The sequence below is a fragment of the Mustela nigripes genome, chromosome 3 (genome assembly GCF_022355385.1).
Source record: "Mustela nigripes isolate SB6536 chromosome 3, MUSNIG.SB6536, whole genome shotgun sequence".
Classification (NCBI taxonomy): Eukaryota; Metazoa; Chordata; class Mammalia; order Carnivora; family Mustelidae; genus Mustela; species Mustela nigripes.
In genome coordinates, this window is record NC_081559.1 from 163906557 (window position 1) to 163924583 (window position 18027).

The 18027-nt window shown below is 37.2% G+C and overlaps 2 protein-coding genes across 46 annotated transcripts in view; both read left to right on the forward strand.

The window, feature by feature from the left end:
- Nucleotides 1–18027, forward strand: part of RIMS2 (regulating synaptic membrane exocytosis 2) — a 600488-nt gene that overhangs the window by 64692 nt on the left and 517769 nt on the right. The window lies entirely within an intron of this gene.
- LOC132013360 (S-phase kinase-associated protein 1-like) lies at nt 8191–9294 on the forward strand. Its single transcript, XM_059392994.1, has 2 exons — nt 8191–8208; nt 8337–9294. The coding sequence occupies exons 1-2, from the start codon at nt 8191–8193 to the stop codon at nt 8958–8960; spliced, it is 642 nt and encodes a 213-aa protein (XP_059248977.1). The 3' UTR covers nt 8961–9294.

The following is an 18027-nucleotide window of genomic DNA, read 5'->3' on the forward strand; positions in this document are numbered from 1 at the left end:
GCGGCTGCCTTCGGCTCGGGTCATGGTTCCAGGGTCCTGGGATCGAGCCCCACATCAGGCTCTCAGCAGAGAGCCTGCTTCTCTCTCTGCCCCTCTCCCTGCCACTCTGCTTACTTGTGCTCTCTCTCTAGCTGTCAAATAAACAAATAAAATATTTAAAAAAAAATAGAGTAAAGAGACAAAGATGGCGGCATAGTAGGAGGACCCTAGGCTACCTTGTCCCTGGAACGTGGCTAGGTAAATATGAAATCATTATGAATACTCAAGAAATTGACCTGAGGACTGATAGAAGAAACTACACAACTAGAGAGAGAGAGGAGTCCTCTCTGAGGAAGGCAGGAACTGTGGAGAAAAGGTTTGGGGAAGTAGCAGATTTCGGGTGCTGTGGAGAGGAGGGAGGCCTGGTCATGAAGGAGGATGAGAAGGAGTGGAGTGTACAGAGACAGACGCAAGCAGATCACTTTCCCAAAGCAGTTGGCTGGGAGAACAAGAGGGGCTGAATTTTTTGCAACCTATGGGGCTTGAAGACTAGAGTTTTAGAGGTCCCCAGGTTTGGCTGGCATAGAGTCCTGAAGGTGGTGCCCTACTCCTGGAGAGGAGGCAGGCAAACAACCTTGGGGCAGACTGAATGATCTGAGGATCACCTAAGGGGCATGAGGAGAGAATGTCCATCCTTTTTGGAGCACATCTGTGAGAGGTGGCATTGCCTCTCTGGGGACAAAAGAACCCAGGGGTGCCATCTTCTTTGCTCACCCCTCAGCATAGGTTCAGAAGCACCTGCTGAGGGCAGCTAACAGTGAGGACACTAGCTGTTTAGCTTGCTTGCTGCAAATCCCATACCTCTCTTTTCTGGCTTGACTGCCTTTCTGGGTCAAAACTGCATTGTCTCAGTGTAGTGAGATCCTTTCCCAGAGGACCAGCCTACTCTACTGCCCATAGAGTTATGCAAGTCTTTAGTTCTAGTGGAAGAAGCATCCAGTCTCATTTAACAAGCAGATCAGAGCACACCTAGCTAAAACTTGCCACACTCTGGCCACAGTCCAAATATTACCTTTACAAGCATGGAGAAACTCTGCAGATGACTGGCCTGAGGTCTAGAGCAGCTCAAACACAGCAACAGATGCTCACAGCACACACCAGAGACACTTCCTGAAGCACTAGGCCCTGGACATTATATGATCTCTTCTTCATAAAGCCATTACTCTCAGAAGCAGGAAGCATAACATGTAGAAGAAGACAGAGACCTAGACAAAATGCCAAGGCAGAGGATTCATCCCATAGAAAGAACCAGAAAAGGCCATGGCCAGGGATCTAATCAAAACAGATATGTCACATGTGCCTGATCCATAATTTAAAGCAACAATCATAAGGGTACTACTAGCTAGGCTTGAGACAAAAGTGGTAGACAAAGAGAGACTCTTACTGCAGAGATAAAAGAGCTAAAAAAACAATCAGGTCAAAATGAAAAATGCACCAACAGAGATTCAAAACCAACTGGATGTAATGGCCACAAGGACGGAAGAAGCAGAGGAATGAATAAGTGATATAGACAATAGACTCATGGAAAAATAATGAAGCTGACAAAAGAGAAAAAGAACATTTTTAGATAATGAAAGTAGTGTTGGGAAACTCAGTGCCTCTATCAAATGTAATAACATTTGTATCATAGGAGTCCCAGAAGAAGAAGAAGAGAGAAAAGGGGGCAGAAGTTTTATTGGAAGAAATAGTAGCTGAAAACTTTCCTGATCTGGGAAAGGAAACTGACTTCCAAATTCGGGAGGCATAGAGAACTCCAAAAACAAAACAGGTCAACATCAAGACATATTGTAGTTAAATTTGTAAAAAAAAAAAAAAAAATCCTAAAAGCAACAAGACAAGAAGCACCCAAGTTACAAGGGAAGACCTATAAGACTAGTTGCAGGTCTCTCCACAGAAAGTTGGCAGGCCAGAAGAGAGTGGCATGATGTATTCAATTTCCTGAATGGTAAAAGTACCCTGTTTAGCAAGACTGTCATTCAGAATGGAAGGAAAGATAAGGAGTTTCCCAGACAAACAAAAACTAAAGGGTTCCTGACCACTAAACTAGCCTGCAAGAAATATTAGAGGGGACTCTTTGAAAGGGAAAGAAAGACCCAAAGGAGTAAAGACTAGACAGGAACAGAGAAAATCTCCAGTAATGACAAAACAAGTAACAAAATGTCACTAAATACATATCTGTCAATAATAACTGAATGTAAATGGACTAAATGTTATAATCAAAAGATAAGGATGTCAGAATGGATTAAAAAAAACCGTCTATATACTGCCTACAAGATACTAATTTTATTATTTTACTTTATTTTTTAAAGACTTTATTTATTTTAGAGAGAGAGAGAGCACGCAAGCATAGATGGGGGTGGGGGCAGAGGGAGAAGCAGACTCCCCACTGAGCAGGGAGTCTTGAATCAAAGGCAGACGCTTAACTGACTGAGCCACCCAGGTGCCCCAAGTGACTCATTTTAGACCTAAAGACACCTGTAGATAGAAAGTGAGGGGATGGAGAACCATTTATCATGCTAATGGACATCAAAAGAAAGCCCAAGTAGCAATACTCCTATCAGACAAACTGGATTTTAAACCAGAGACTCTAACAAGAAATGAAGAAAGGCACAGTATCATATTGAAGGGATCTATCTATCAAGGAGATCAAACAACTGTAAATATTTATGCCCCCAACTTGGGAGCACCCAAATATATAAAACAATTAATAACAAACATAAATGAATTCATTGATAATAATACAATAATAGTAGGGGACTATAACACTCCACTTATATTAGTGGACAGATTATCTCAGCAGAAAACCAACAAGGAAGCAATAACTTTGAATGACACACTGGACCACATGGACTTAACATATATTCAGAACACTTCATCCTAAAGCAGTGGAATACACATTCTTGTCAAGTGCACATGGGGCATTCTTCAGAATAGGTCACATATTAGGTCACAGACCAGGTCTTAACAAGTACAAAAAGACTAAGATCATACCAATACATCTTCTTTGACTATAGTGCTATGAAACTTGAAGTCAACCACAAGAAAAAGTTTGGAAAGACCACAAATTCATGGAGATCAAAGAACATTCTACTGAAGAATGAATGAGTCAATGAATGAGTATTTCATTTTATTAAAGAAGAAGTTAAAAAAATACATGGAAACAAATGAAAATGAAAACTTAATGCTCCCGAACGTTTGGGATACAGCAAAAACAGCCATAAGAGGTGATTATATAGCAATACAGGCCTACTCAGGAAGCAAGAAAAGTCTCAAATAACCAACCTAATGTTAAATTTAAAGGAGCTAGAAAAAGAACAACAAACAAAGCCTAAAACCAGCAAAAGGGAAATAAAGATTAGAGCAGAAATAAATGATATGGAGGGGTGCCTATGTGGCTCAGTGGGTTAAAGCCTCTGCCTTTGGCTCAGGTCATGATTCTGGGGTCCAGGGTACCGCATCGGGCTCTCTGCTCAGCGGGGAGCCTACTTCCTCCTCTCTTTCTGCCTACTTGTGATCTCTATCTGTCAAATAAATAAATAAAATCTTAAAAAAAAAAAGAAATAAATGATATAGAAACTAAAAAAAAAAAAAAATTAGAGCAGATCAGTGAAATCAGGAGCTGATTCTTTGAAAAAAGTCAATAAAATTGATAATCCCCCCAGACAGACTTATCAAAAAGAAGAGACAAAGGACCCAAGTAAATAAAATCACAAAGGGGAAAAGATAAGTAACAACCAACACCACACATATACAAATAATCATAAGAGAATATAATGAAAAATTATATACCACCAAATTGGACAATCTGGAAGAAATGGATAAAATCCTAGAAACATATAAACTACCAAAACTGAAATAGGAGGAAATAGAAAACTTGAACAGACCAAAAACCAGAAAAGAGATTGTTCTCCCAACACACAGAAGTCCAGAGCCAGATGGCTTCGTGGGTGAATTCTACTAAGCATTTAAAGAAGGGTTAATACCTATTCTTCTCAAATTATTCCAAGAAATAGAAATGGAAGGAAAACTTCCAAACTCATTCTATGAGGCTAGCATTACCCTGATTCTCAAATGAAAGACTCCACTAAAAAAGTGAACTATAAGCCAGTATCCCTGATGAACATGCATGCAAAAATTCTCAACAAAATACTAGCAAATAGAATCGAGCATACATTAAATGAACCATTCACCACGATCAGGTGGGATTTATTCCTGGACTGCAAGGGTGGTTCAGTATTTGCAAATCAATCAACTTGATATACCACATTAATAAAAGAAAAGATAGGAACTATATGATCCTCTGAATAAATGCAGAAAAAGCATCTGACAAAATATAGCGTCCATGCTTTTTTTTTAAAGTTTTTTTTTTTTCTTAATTTGACACAGAGAAAGATCACAAGTAAGCAGAGCAGCAGGCAGAGAGAGGGAGAGGCAGGCTTGCCGCTGAGCAGAGAGCCCAATGAGGGGGCTCGATGCCAGGACCCTGAGATCATGACCTGAGCCAAAGGCAGAGGCTTAACCCACTGAGCCACCCAGGCGCCCCAGCATCCATTCTTGACAAAAAACTTTCAACAAAGTAGGGATAGAGGGAGCATATCTCAACATCATAAAGCTGATATACAAAAGACCCACAGCTAATATAATCCTGAATGGGGAAAAACTGAGAGATTTTCCTCTGTGGTCAGAAATAAGGCAGGGCACTGTTATTTAACATAGTACCGAACGTTCTAGCCTCAGCAATCAGACAGCAAAAAGAAAAGGCATCCAGATCTATAAGAAAGAAGTCAAACTTTCACTATTTGCAGATGACATGATAGTCTTTGTACAAAACCCAAAGGGCTCCACCAAAAAATTTCTAGAAGTGATACCAATTCAGTAAAGTCTCAGGAAACAAAATCCATGTACAGAAATCTTGCATTTCTATACACCAGTAATGAAGCTGCAGGAAGAGAAATCAAGGAGTTAATCCCATTTATTGCACCCAAAACCATAAGATACCTAGGAATAAACCTAACCAAAGGAGTAAAAGATCTGTACTCTTTAAAACTATAGAACACTAGTGAGAGAAACTGAAGGGGACATAAAGAAATGGAAAGACATTCCACGCTCATGGATCGGGAGCACAAATATTGTTAAAATGTCTATATTACCCAAAGCAATCTACACACTTAATGCAACCCTATCAAAATACCACCAGCATTTTTCACAGAGGTAGAACAATCCGAAAGTTTGTTTGGAAACACAAAAGATCCTGAATAGTCAAAGCAACCTTGAAAAAGAAAAATGAAACTAGAGGCATTAGAATTCCAGACTTCAAGTTATATTCTAAAGCTGTAGTGATCAAGACAGTGTGGTACTGGCAAAAAAATAGATGCCTAGGTCAATGGAACAGAATAAAAAAACCCAGAAATGAACCCAGAACTGTATGGTCAACTGATCTTTGACAGAGTATGGAAGAATATCCAATGGAAAAAAGACAGTCTCTTCAACAAATGGTGTTGGGAAAACTGGACAGCAACATGCAAAAGAATGAAACTGGACCACTTTTTTAGCCATACACAAAACTAAATTCAAAATGGATGAAAGATCAAAATGTGAGACAGGAAGCCATTAAAATCCTAGAGGAGAACATAGGTAGCAACCTCTTTGATATCAGCTGTAGCAACTTCTTACTTGATATGTCTCCTGAGAGAAGGGAAACAAAAGCAAGAATAAACTATTGGGACTTCATCAAGACAAAAATCTTCTGCACAGCGAAGGAAATAATCAAGGAAACTAAAAGGCAGTCTTTGGAATGGGAGAAGATATTTGCAAATGACATATCTAGTGAAGGGTTAGTATCCAAGATCTATAAAGAACTTATCAAACAACACCCCAAAACCAAATAATCTAGTTAAGAAAAGGGCAGAAGACATGAATAGACATTTTTCCAAAGAAGACAAACAGATGGCCAATAGACATATAAAAAGATGTTCAATAGCACGTAACATGAGGGAAATACAAGTAAAAACTACAATGAGATATACGTTACACCAGTCAGAATGGTTAAAATTAATGATGGAGGAAACAACCACGGTGGAAGAAACAAACCAACTGTTGTTGAGGATGTGGTGGAAAGGGGAACCCTCTTCCACTGGTGATGGGAATGCAAACTGGTACAGCCACTGTGGAAAACAGTATGGAGACTCCTCAGAAAGTTAAAAATAGAACTACCCCATGATCTGGCAATTGTACTACTATGTATTTACTCAGAGGATACAAAAATACTTATTGGAAGGGACACATGTACCCTGATGTTTATAGCAGCATTATCAACAATAGCCAAATTATGGAAAGAGTCCAAATGTCCATCAAGTGAGGAATGGATAAAGAAGTGGTATGTATGTATATATGTATGGACTATTACTCAGGTATAAAAAATGAAATCTTCCCATTTACTATGATGTGGATGGAGCTAGAGAGAGTGAAATAAGTAAGTTAGAGAAAGATAAATATCTTACAATTTCACTCATATGTGGAATTTAAGAAACAAAACTGGTGAACATAGGAGGAAAAAAAAGACAGACAAATCAGAAAACAGACTCAACTACAGAGAGAAAACTAAGGGTTGCTGGATGGGAGGGGGGTGGAGAGAGGGGTGAAGTAGGTGAAGGGGATTAAAGAGAGCACTTGTGATGAGCACTGGGTGTTGTACGTAAGTGATGAGTCACTAAATTCTACACCTAAAACTAATATTATACTGTATGGTAACTAAGTGGAATTTAAAGAAAAACTTGGAAAAAAATAGACAAAACTTTAGCTAGACACCCTAAAAAATGTAAAAAGGACTCATAGTAAAATTGAAAATGAAAAGAAGGTATTTCAAGTGGTACCATGTAGAGGATCATTAGAGACTACTATGAACAAGCATAAGCTAAGAAGTCGATAACCTAGAAGTAATGGATAAATTCCTAGAAATATGCAAACTACCAAGATTGAATCATCAAGAAATAAAAATCTGAATAGATAGGAGATTGAATCAATAATAAACCCCCAACAAACAAAAGTTCAAAACTGATGAATTCTACTGAAGTTTTAAAGAAATAATACCAATCCTTTAAAAAAAAAAACACAATCCTTAACTTCTTCCAAAAATTGAAGAGGAGGGAGTACTTCCAACTTTCTGTGAGGCCACCCTTATCCAGATATCAAAACCAGAAGGACATACTACGAGGAAAAAAAATTATTGGCTGATACTCCTGATGAACACAGATGCAAAAATTCTCAACAAAATATCACTACACTGAATTCAACGGTGCATTAAAAGGATCATACAGCATGAGAAAGTGGGATGTCTTCAAGGCATGGAGGGATGATTCTGTATCTTCAACAAATGTAATTCACCCCATTGACAAAAGAAAGGATAAAAATCATGATCTTATCAGTAGATACAGGAAAGACATTTGATGAAATTTTTTTTTTTTAAGATTTATTTATTTATTTATTTGACAGAGAGAAATCACAAGCAGATGGAGAGGCAGGCAGAGAGAGAGGAAGGCAGAGAGAAAGGAAGGGAAGCAGGCTCCCTGCTGAGCAGAGAGCCCGATGCGGGACTCGATCCCAGGACCCTGAGATCATGACCTGAGCTGAAGGCAGCAGCTTAACCCACTGAGCCACCCAGGCGCCCCAGACATTTGATGAAATTTAATATCCATTCATGATACAAACTCAACAAACTGGGTATACAGGAAACATGCTTCCCCAGAATAAAAATCATATATGACAAGCCCACAGCTAATGTTATATCCTCAGTGGTGGCTTTCAGCTTTTCACCTAAGATCAGGAAGAAGACAAGGATGCCAACTCTGTATGTTTATTTAACAAAGTACTGGAAATCCTAGCCGGGGTAGTTAGGCTAAGGAAAAGAATTAAAAGTCATCCAAATCAGAAGGGAAGGAGTAAAACTGTCTTTCCTTAAAGATGACATCACATTATAAATAGAAAAGATCCATGAAAAAAAACTGTTAGAACTGATTAATTCAGTAAAGTTGTGGATACAAAATCAACGTATAAAAAACTCTTATGTTTCTATATCCTAATAAACTATCAGAAAGAGGAATTAAGAAAATAATTCTATTTACAACTGCATCAAAAAGAATAAAATACCTAGGCATGAATTTGACCAAGGAGGTGAGAGATCTGTACACTGTAAACTAACACATTAATTAAAACATTGAAGGAGACACAAATAAATGGAAAGCTATTTTGTGCTCATGGATTAAAAGAGTTTATTTTCTTAAAATGTCTATACTATCCAGGTAGTGGCCTTGTTCTCCGCTCTTCTCCCCACGTCCCGGAGGCCGCTGTGTTTTTGTCAGCCTCCGACCGGCAGTCGGCCTGAGACCGAGCCTTTAATTAAGTTGCCTTTAATTAAGTTGCAGAGTTCCGATGGAGAGATATTTGAAGTTGATGTTGAAATCGCCCAACAGTCTATGACTATCAAGACCATGTTGGAAGATTTGGGAATGGACGATGAAGGAGATGATGATCCAGTTCCTCTACCAAATGTTAATGCAGCAATATTAAAAAAGGTCATTCAGTGGTGCACCCACCACAAGGATGACCCCCCTCTTCCTGAGGATGATGAGAACCAAGAAAAGTGGACAGATGAGATCCCTGTTTGGGACCAAGAATTCCTGAAAGTTGACCAAGGAACACTGTTTGAACTTACTCTGGCTGTGAACTACTTAGACATCAAAGGTTTGCTTGATGTTACACGCAAGACTGTTGCCAGTATGATCAAGGGGAAAACTCCTGAGGAGATCCGCAAGACCTTCAATATCAAAAATGACTTTACTGAAGAAGAGGAAGCCCAGATACGCAAAGAGAACCAGTGGTGTGAAGAGAAGGGAAATATTATGCCTGACACTGTAACACTGTAAGGATTGTTCCAAATACTAGTTGCACTGCTCTGTTTATAATTGTTAATATTGGACAAACAGTAGACAAATGGCAGCAGCGAATCAGTTGTTCAAGCAGAATATTGTCCTTCTTGCATGTGTAGTTTGAGAACAGATCCCAAACTTATGGCTGAGTTTCTTCTAGGACGATCAAAAGGTTTTTTTCTTTGCACTAAATAAACCTGAACTGTGAATTCTCTGTAGAAGGTGGCATTTTGGGCTTTCCCTCTCTTTGTAAAGCGATTTCTGCCTAGTTTATTGTCTAGTTAACTTTAGTTTAATGACCTTTTAAAAGTCATTAAACTAAAGTTAACTAGACATTAAACTGGCATTGTAAATAAAACAAGTTGAAAAAGTTTTCTGAAATAGAATTAACAATGTATTATCTTTATTCATGAGTTGGAAACTAGAAAAAGGCTACTTGAGGTAAATGTTTTGAGTGGGATTATTAGGGTGTCTTCCAGCTTCCTGGAGTCAAGGAGTACCACTGGTATTGATTAGCCTGTATGTAGCAGGGCTCACTTAATTGGATCTAAGGACTTGTTTTTGCATTTTTAATTATCAGCTTTGAATATGTTGGCTAGAGACTCAGTTACTACTAAATTTGTGGTTTGGGGGGGAAATGTAACTAGCCAGTCTGTTAGCTTTTCGATTAAAAAAAGACCAAAAAAAAAAAAATGTCTGTACTATCCAAATGCACTTATAGATTCAGTGTAATCTCTATCAAAATTCCAATGGCGTTTTTCACAGAAATAGAACATAGTCCTAAAATATGTATGGAACCATAAAAATAGCCTAAACAATCTTGAGAAAGAACAGCGCTCCAAATGATCATACTTTCTGATTTCAAATTATGTTACAAAAGGAGTAATCAAAACAGTATGGTATTGGCATAAAAACAAACACACAGATCAATTAAACAGAATAGAGAGCCTCAAAATAAGCCCATGTGTATATGGTCAATTAATTTACAAGAGAGGAGCCAAGAGTCTGTTGGGAAGGGAAGCATAGTCAGTTCAATAAATAGTGTTGGGAAAACTACATTTATTATGTAAAATAATGAATTTGGTCTCCTGTCTTATACTATGCACAAAAGCAACTCAAAATGTATTGTAGATTTGAACATAAGACCTGAAACCATAAAAGGTGAAGAAAACATAGATGGTAAGCTCCTTGACATTTATCTTTGTGATGATGTTTTGGATATGATACCAAACCACAAGCAATAAAATTAAAAATAAACAAGTTGGGACTACATCAAAGTAAGAAGATTCTGCACAGCAAAAGAAACAATGAAAATGAAAAAGCAACCTTCAGAATGGGAGAAAATGCTTGCAGATATATTAGATAAGGTGTAAGTGTTCAAAGTGTATAAGGAACTCATATAACTCAATAACAAGAGTGCAAACAGTCTGATTAAAAAATGGAGAGAGGAATTAAAAATTTTTTTCCAAAGAAGACCTACAAATGACCAACATGTCTATGAAAAGGTGCCCAATATCGCTAATCACCAGAGAGATGCAAATCAAAACCCTAGCGGATATTACCTCCTACCTGTTAGAGTGGCTGTCTTCGAAAAGAAGAGTGCTCTCTCTTGCCCTATGTAGTCCTCTAATATGTCCATGTTTTAATCTCTGGACTCTGAGTATGTGAATGCATTACCTTCTATGGCAAAAAGGACTTTGCAGATGAGATTAAGTTAAGAATCTTGAGATGGAAAAAGTATCCTGGATTGATCAGATGGACCCAGTGATACAAATATTATTAGCAGCGGAAGACAGAGGGAGACTGTACTGTTGAAGAAAATGTGATGGGTGAAGCCAAGTGCTGTGCTGCTTGCTTTGAAGATGGATTAGGGACCATGAACCAAGGAATGGAAGGACTACAGCTCTAGGAGCTAGAAAAGGAAAGGGAATGGATTTTCCCTTAGAATCTGCAGAGAGAGGACACCCCTGATGACACCTTGATTTCAGCCCAGTGCAATTTATTTAGAGCTTTTGACATCCAGCCCTGTAAGAGAATAAAAGTGTGTTGTTTTAAGCCCCCCGTCTGCCTAAGAAGATAAGAGATAACACGTGGTGATGGTTGTGGATATGCAGAAAAGGGAACTCTTGTGTACTGTTGGTTGGAATGGAGCTTAGTTCAGCTATTATGGAAACAGTATGGAGGTTTCCCAAAAGACCAAAAGAAGAATTATCATGATTCAGCGTATGGATATATACATCCAAAGGATAAGAAAACAGGATAGTGAAGAGATAACCTGCACTGCTCCCAATTTTATTGCAGCCTTATTTACAATAGCCAGGATATGGAAATAATCTAAGTGCCCATTTATGGATGAGCGAATAAAGAAGTTGTAGTGTGTGTGTGTCTGTGTGTGTGTGTATACACACAATAGAGTATTATTCAGTCATGAGAAAGAAGGAAATCCTGCCTTCTGTGACTACATGATGAACCTTTAGGTCATAATGCTAAGTGAGATAAGTCAGACCTAGAAAGACAACTGCTGTATGATATCATTTATATGTGGAATCTAAAAAGGCTGAACTCTTAGAAACACAGAGTACCATGTTGGTTACTTGGACCAGGGGGTGGTGAAATTGGGGAAATGGTAGAGTAAAAACTTGCAAATAGAAGAGTAAGTTCTGGAGATCTAATGCACAGTGTAGTGATTATGGTCAGCAATATTTGTATTATATAGGCTTCAGTTACCGAGAGATTGGATGTTAAGTATTTTCAAAAAAGAACATATTTTTCAAAAAAGTATTTTCAAGGGGCCCCCTGGGTGGCACAGTGGGTTAAGCCTCTGTCTTTGGCTCAGGTCATGATCCCAGGGTCCTGGGATGGAGCCCCACATCACTTTCCTGCTCAGCAGGGAGCCCATTTTTCTCTCGCTCTCTGCCTGCCTCTCTGCCTACTTCTGCCTACTTGCGATCTCTCTCTGTGTGCCAAATAAATAAAAGAAAATAAAATATTTTCAAAAAATTACTACACTAAGGTAGTAATCATATGGTAATATATAAATGTGTCAAATCAACATGTTGTACACCTTAAAAGTTCACAATGTTATATGTTAATTATATCTCAATAATAAAGCCTGACCAAAGATAATGAGAGGTTGTTGTTTTGGTCACCTATCTGCTACTACAGGTTACTTTCAGTATTTCTCTGTTACAATACCATGTTGCAGTGAACATGCTTGTATATTTTGGATTGTAGGGCATTTGCATCTCTTCTAGGTTTTTCTAAATTGATATTTCTGCAATTTATCTTTGAACTAATTTTTTTCTTTTACAAAAAATTTTTGGGAAAAAAACCCCTTTTTGGTAAAAGTTATTGTAATGTCCTACTAAAATAACAAGTCAGTTGACTAGGGACAGTTTCTAAATATCAAAATTGTTGAAGATATTAGTACCATATAAATTTTATTTTATAAAATACTAAATTTATATTTTTAGTTTTGTTAACTTGTTTATTACTGAAATTTGACTGTGAGTAAATTTGCTATTTCATTTAGATATTCACCAGTTTATGTGACAGCTAATAATACCATGTAGGCCTTTAAAAATTTTTGTATTGTGGTGTATTTGCCTAATCATGAACTGGATTGAGTAGGTTTTGGTAAGTTACTAGGTAGTGAATTAGTTCTGCTTATAAATGTAAATGTCTGACTTATTTTGATAAATTTAAATATGACCTCAATTTGAATTTCATTTAATTTGTTATATAGTTACTGATTCTTATTATTTTCTAATAAATTAAAAAAACCCTATGCAATCATTTTTTTTCATTTTGCTACTGTCTTTATTGTATCCATTTTTCAAAGATACAGCTTACACATTGACAAATATTAATAAATTTATAGTAATTACATCACTAATTTATTGAAATCTCTTGGAAATAATTTTTTATTAATACAGAATATGAAAACGATAAATAAAAGTTAGCTCCTTGTAGTATTAATCTTAATGTATTTCTGTAGCAGGGTTGTGTACAGGAAATATTAAAGAAATTAAGAACCATTTGGATCTGCAAAGAATTATAAAACAATGTAGCAGAAATTAAAATTGATTCTAAATTTTGGCAGTGGAGAATGATCAAATAGATAAGGAACATATGTTTATTTACTCAGTCAAGCATTTTAAATAAAATCAGGTCAACAGTATTGGTAGGAAAGAAGTGCTAATTAATAGAGCATAAGAAACAAAGACCACATTTTTTTAACGACAGAGTTTTAGCTGCCTATAAAATTCTAGTTCTCTGATAGCCTGAGAGAACACACGTAAGAGCACATGCCTTTCTGCTCTCATGCATGATGTAGCCAACTGCCATCAGCCTTTTTTCCTTTCTGGCATAGCACATTATTTTGTGTTGGCCTTATTTCCTCTTATATGCCTGTTTCTGCTTTCCCTTCTGGCTCTGGCTTCATTTAGCCTCCTGCTTCAGGTTCTACTTGTTTTCCTGGCTCTGGCTGTGTTTATCTTCCATTCTCTGCTTCCTGTGTCCGCCCAGAAGGTCCCGCACCTCCTGCCTCTCTCAAGTTCATTTCCTTTCCTCTGCTCAATGGTTGTAGTTACCTTCTGGCCCTAATAAACCTCCCTCTTCTGACTTATGCACCCAGAATTACAATGATTTGAAACCTCTAGGGTGACCCAGCAACCTGTCACATCTGCATGCATTGTGGGTGATTATAAAGGCATGTCATGTGACTTGGCTATTTTTAAGTCTTAACCTGCTCTCTGAAACTTGAGGAATATTCTTAACGTCATGGGGAACTCAGAAGATAGAGATTTGTCCTGAGGTTATAAGGTTTAATCTATCTGTAGTTACTCTTAGAAGAGTATTTCAAACTGGGTTTTGAAATCAATTAAGTGGAAGTATAACGAGCAATTAAGAGTAAAGATGTAAATGGAGAAGAGGATATTATTGTGCATTGTCCTTTGTAAGTATTGTTTGATGAAATTTTATTGTGTGCATTTATATAAATATATGTAAATATATACTCTATGTAAAATGTATTATTGTGGATCAAGTCAAAAAACATTTGAATGTCATTGCATAGAAATTTACTTTCAGATGATACTAATTCAAAGAGATCATTCCAGGGGTGCCTGGGTGGCTCAGTCGGTTAGGTAACCAACACTCATCTCAGGGTGTCCGGGTCTTGATCTCAGGGTGGTGAGTTTGAGCCCTGTAAAGACCTCCATGTCTGGAGCCTACCAAAAAAAAAAAAAAAAAAAAAAAAAAAAGTCAAAAGAGATCATGCCACATGGTTGTGATCAACTTTAGAAGCATATATAAAAAACCTTGAAAGACTTGGTGTGAGCTACATCAAATTTAGTAGAATACCTTGAATTCTTTTTTTTAAATTTATTTTTAAATTTATTTTTTATTAATTATTTTTATTAATGTATAGTGTATTATTTGCCCCAGGGGTACAGGTCTGTGTATCGTCAGGCTTACACATTTCCCAGCACTGACCATATCACATAACCTCCCCAGTGTCTGTAACCCTATCACCCTCTCCCTACCCCCCTTCCCCCCCAGCAACCCTGTTTGTTTTGTGAGATTGAGTCTCTTATGAATACTTTGAATTCTATCACAACCTTTGCATGAGTCCCAGAACATTACCCAGAGGTGTCCGACTTAACACTTCATCTGGTGAAGCCACTGTGAAAACTGGGATTCTAAAGTGTAATTCAGCAGCATCTGGGCATTTGAAGCTCTGTTGCAGCTCTTCTGGTCTTAACGCTATGTTGGAAGTGATTAGGCTAAGAGGATTGCCCTGAAAGATATGTAGATATTGAAGTCCTTACTCATCTTCCTATTGAAATCCTTTTTTTTTTTTTTTTTTTTTAAAGATTTATTTATTTATCTTAGAGTGAGAAAGAGTGAGAGTGAGCACAGGGAGGAGTAGAGGGAGAGGGAGAGAGGAACTTCAGCAGACTCTGCACTGAGCATGGAGCCCAACATGGGGCTCGATCTTGACCCTGAGATCCTGACCTTAGCCAAAATGAGGAGTCGGTTGCTTGACCTACTGCACCACTGAGGGGCTCCCTTATTGAAATCTTAGAGAAATTGAATTCATTGAGATAATAATTTTTTGTTTGTTTTTGTTTTTTTGCTTTTTGTGTTTTGTTCAGACTTAGGGAAGGACAGCTGAAACACAAGAGTGTTCTCAAAGGCATATTAAAACTCCTTTTCCCTCTCTTCTCTTTTTTTTTTTTCTTTAAAAACAAGTACCACTGCTACTACCGATTAATGAGTACTTAAGATGTGAACCAAGACTTTTCTGTCTGTATTTCATTAAAAGGTCAACTTTGGGAAGTAAATATTATTTTAATTCCCAATTTTATAAATGAGGACTCTGGTTCAAGAGAGAGGAGGGCGTTGTCCATGGTATCATAGGTAGTGTGAAATCAGGGTGTAAACCCAGTGTTTCTGACTTGATTTGCATTCTTAAATCATGGTGATTATGGGAACCCTTTTTTCCTCTCAAGTTTTATTTATTTATTTAGTAATAAAGATTTTATTTATTTGAGAGAGAGAGAGTGAGTGAAGGGAGGAGGGAAAGGAAGAAGTGGACTCACCTGCTGAGCAGGGAGCTCCACACGGTTCTCGATCTCAGGACCCTGGAATCATGACCTGAGCCGAAGGCAGACACTTAACTGACTGAGCCACCCAGGCTCCCCTCTCTCAAGTTCTAAAAATCTGATCTATAAAAAGACAGATCACCAGAATATACCTAAGTGCAGCTGATGTTTGAACAACACAGGTTTGAACTGTGGGGGTCCACTTATATGCAGATTTTTCCCCATAAATACGGGATAGTACTGTAAATGTATTTTCCAAATAATAATTTCATTTCTCTAGCTCGCTGTAAGAATATAGTATATAATAACATATAAAAGGTGTGTTAACTGACTGTATGTTATTGCTAAGGCTTCTAGTCAACAGTAGGCTATTGGTTAAGTTTCTGGGGAGTCACAAGTTGCACACTGATTTTTGACTGTTGTCGGGCTGACCACCCTTAAGCCCATGTTGTTTCAGGCTCAACTGTAATTTTATTTTTTCCCTTACAGTGAGTTAATTTTTGTGCTATCATCGACCAAAACACGCATTTTTTTTCACCGCTGTTGATTTGTGATACTATTCTGTATGTTTTGTTTGTTTGTTTTAATTACTGTGGCTAAAACTTCAGTGATCCTTAGAAGTGGGTTCCTTTTTACATTTAGTACCAACTTTGTCTATTTTGTATTTTATTGATCATTATTTTCTTCTTTATGATTCTTTTCTCTTAGGCATTGAGAAAAGTTCCTCTTACACCCTTGTGCGGAAAGTCATCTGATGATGTTTATTTAATGTGATAAGTCTGCCTAGAGGTAGAGTTCTGAACTTGGTAGCCTCTAGTCCCTTCCTTTTTTTTTTTTTTAACTTAAAATCTGGTTTAGTTTTCCTGCCTCGAACAAGGAAATGAGTCAACATTTATTGGGAGCCCATTGTGTGCCACTCATTGAATGATGTGTTGCATAATATTGCAAACATATAGAAAAGTGTAGATAGTAAACATGTGCCATGCATTTTCCCATTACCTTATGTAATCTGAACTGTCACTTTATGAGGTAGCTATTATAGTGTCCATTTTTACAAATGACTTATAAAATGGTTAAGTAACTTGCCAAGTAGTAAGTGAGCATTGGTTCCAGTGGACCCGTCTGCTTGACTCCAAAGCCCATACTCTTCCATATAAAATGTGACAAAATTAAATTGGGAGATCATGTTGTTTCTTTATTAACCTCCAATATGTCATATTAAATCCCCTTAAGATCTTCTTTTTTTTTTTTTTTTTAAGATCTTCATTTTCTGTCAGAGTGTCTTATGGACAGCATGAGAGATTTAGTGTTTTGATTCTTTTTCATTTTTTTTTTTCTGAAAAATCTCATTATTTTAAGTGCTCTCATATGTTGTGACAGCAGGTTCCTTTGTCAGCCATCCTGTTCAGAATAAATAACCTGGGCTGTGCCAGCATGATTTATTGCTGCTACTTCCTTTCTTTATGTTTGGAGTAATTTTATCATCAAAGGATATAAAGTATTTTAGACATGGGCAAATGCTTGAGCAACTAAAGCGGTTCACCTGGCTGTTTGGCTAACTGCCCCGTGGACAGTGCTCCAGTGGATGGCAGAGAAAAGAAAAAAGAATAAATACATCTCCTCACCCAAGATCTGTACAGAATCACATCCCCATTTCTCTTCTAACGACCCCTACCGAGAACTGCCATAACATTTCAAATCATCAGCAAATTTATACATACGATTCCTTGAGCAACTCTGTCATTGTGATGAGGGCAGAAAAACTTGTTGAGCAAAAGTCCCCTTGCTGAACAGGTGGTGTTAACTGTAAATCTCTTCCGGGGGACTTTCAAAATGTGTAAGATTGTTTAATTTTTAAACCCTTATAAGCATAGGGTACACTGGATGTTTCTTCTTTGTTAAACCAGATGATATCTTGAAAATATCATATACACTTAGTTATGAAAACGTATAATTACGTTAGGGAAAATTTGAAAAGACAGAAGCGGGAAGCATAAAATCACCCACAATCTTGCCACTCTTATAAAAATAGTATTGATATTTTGATGTATTTTGTGCATATCTTTATAAAAATCTCTACATTTGAAATAAAAAACGTTAGAGCTAGTCTCCCAGATAATGTCTTAACACCTCTTCTGGACCCAACACTATGTGATTTACCCGTGTTGATGCTGAGAAATTTCAAAATGTGTCTATTTGTGTCATTGTGTGTATTCACTTAATCAGATACAGATACATTTCTAATGTGGACTGACTTGTTTTGTTTATGCTGAATTATTAATTCTTATGATCAACTATGGAAAAATAGTTTTTCATTTTTCACAATTTACTTGGTTTCTCAATTGTAAAAAGTAATGACCCTATTTTTTGTGAATACTTATTAGATTTTTGAGGATGTGTTTTTCTATAAAGCTCTAGAAATAAGTGATAGTTTTTTTTTTTAAGATTTTATTTAT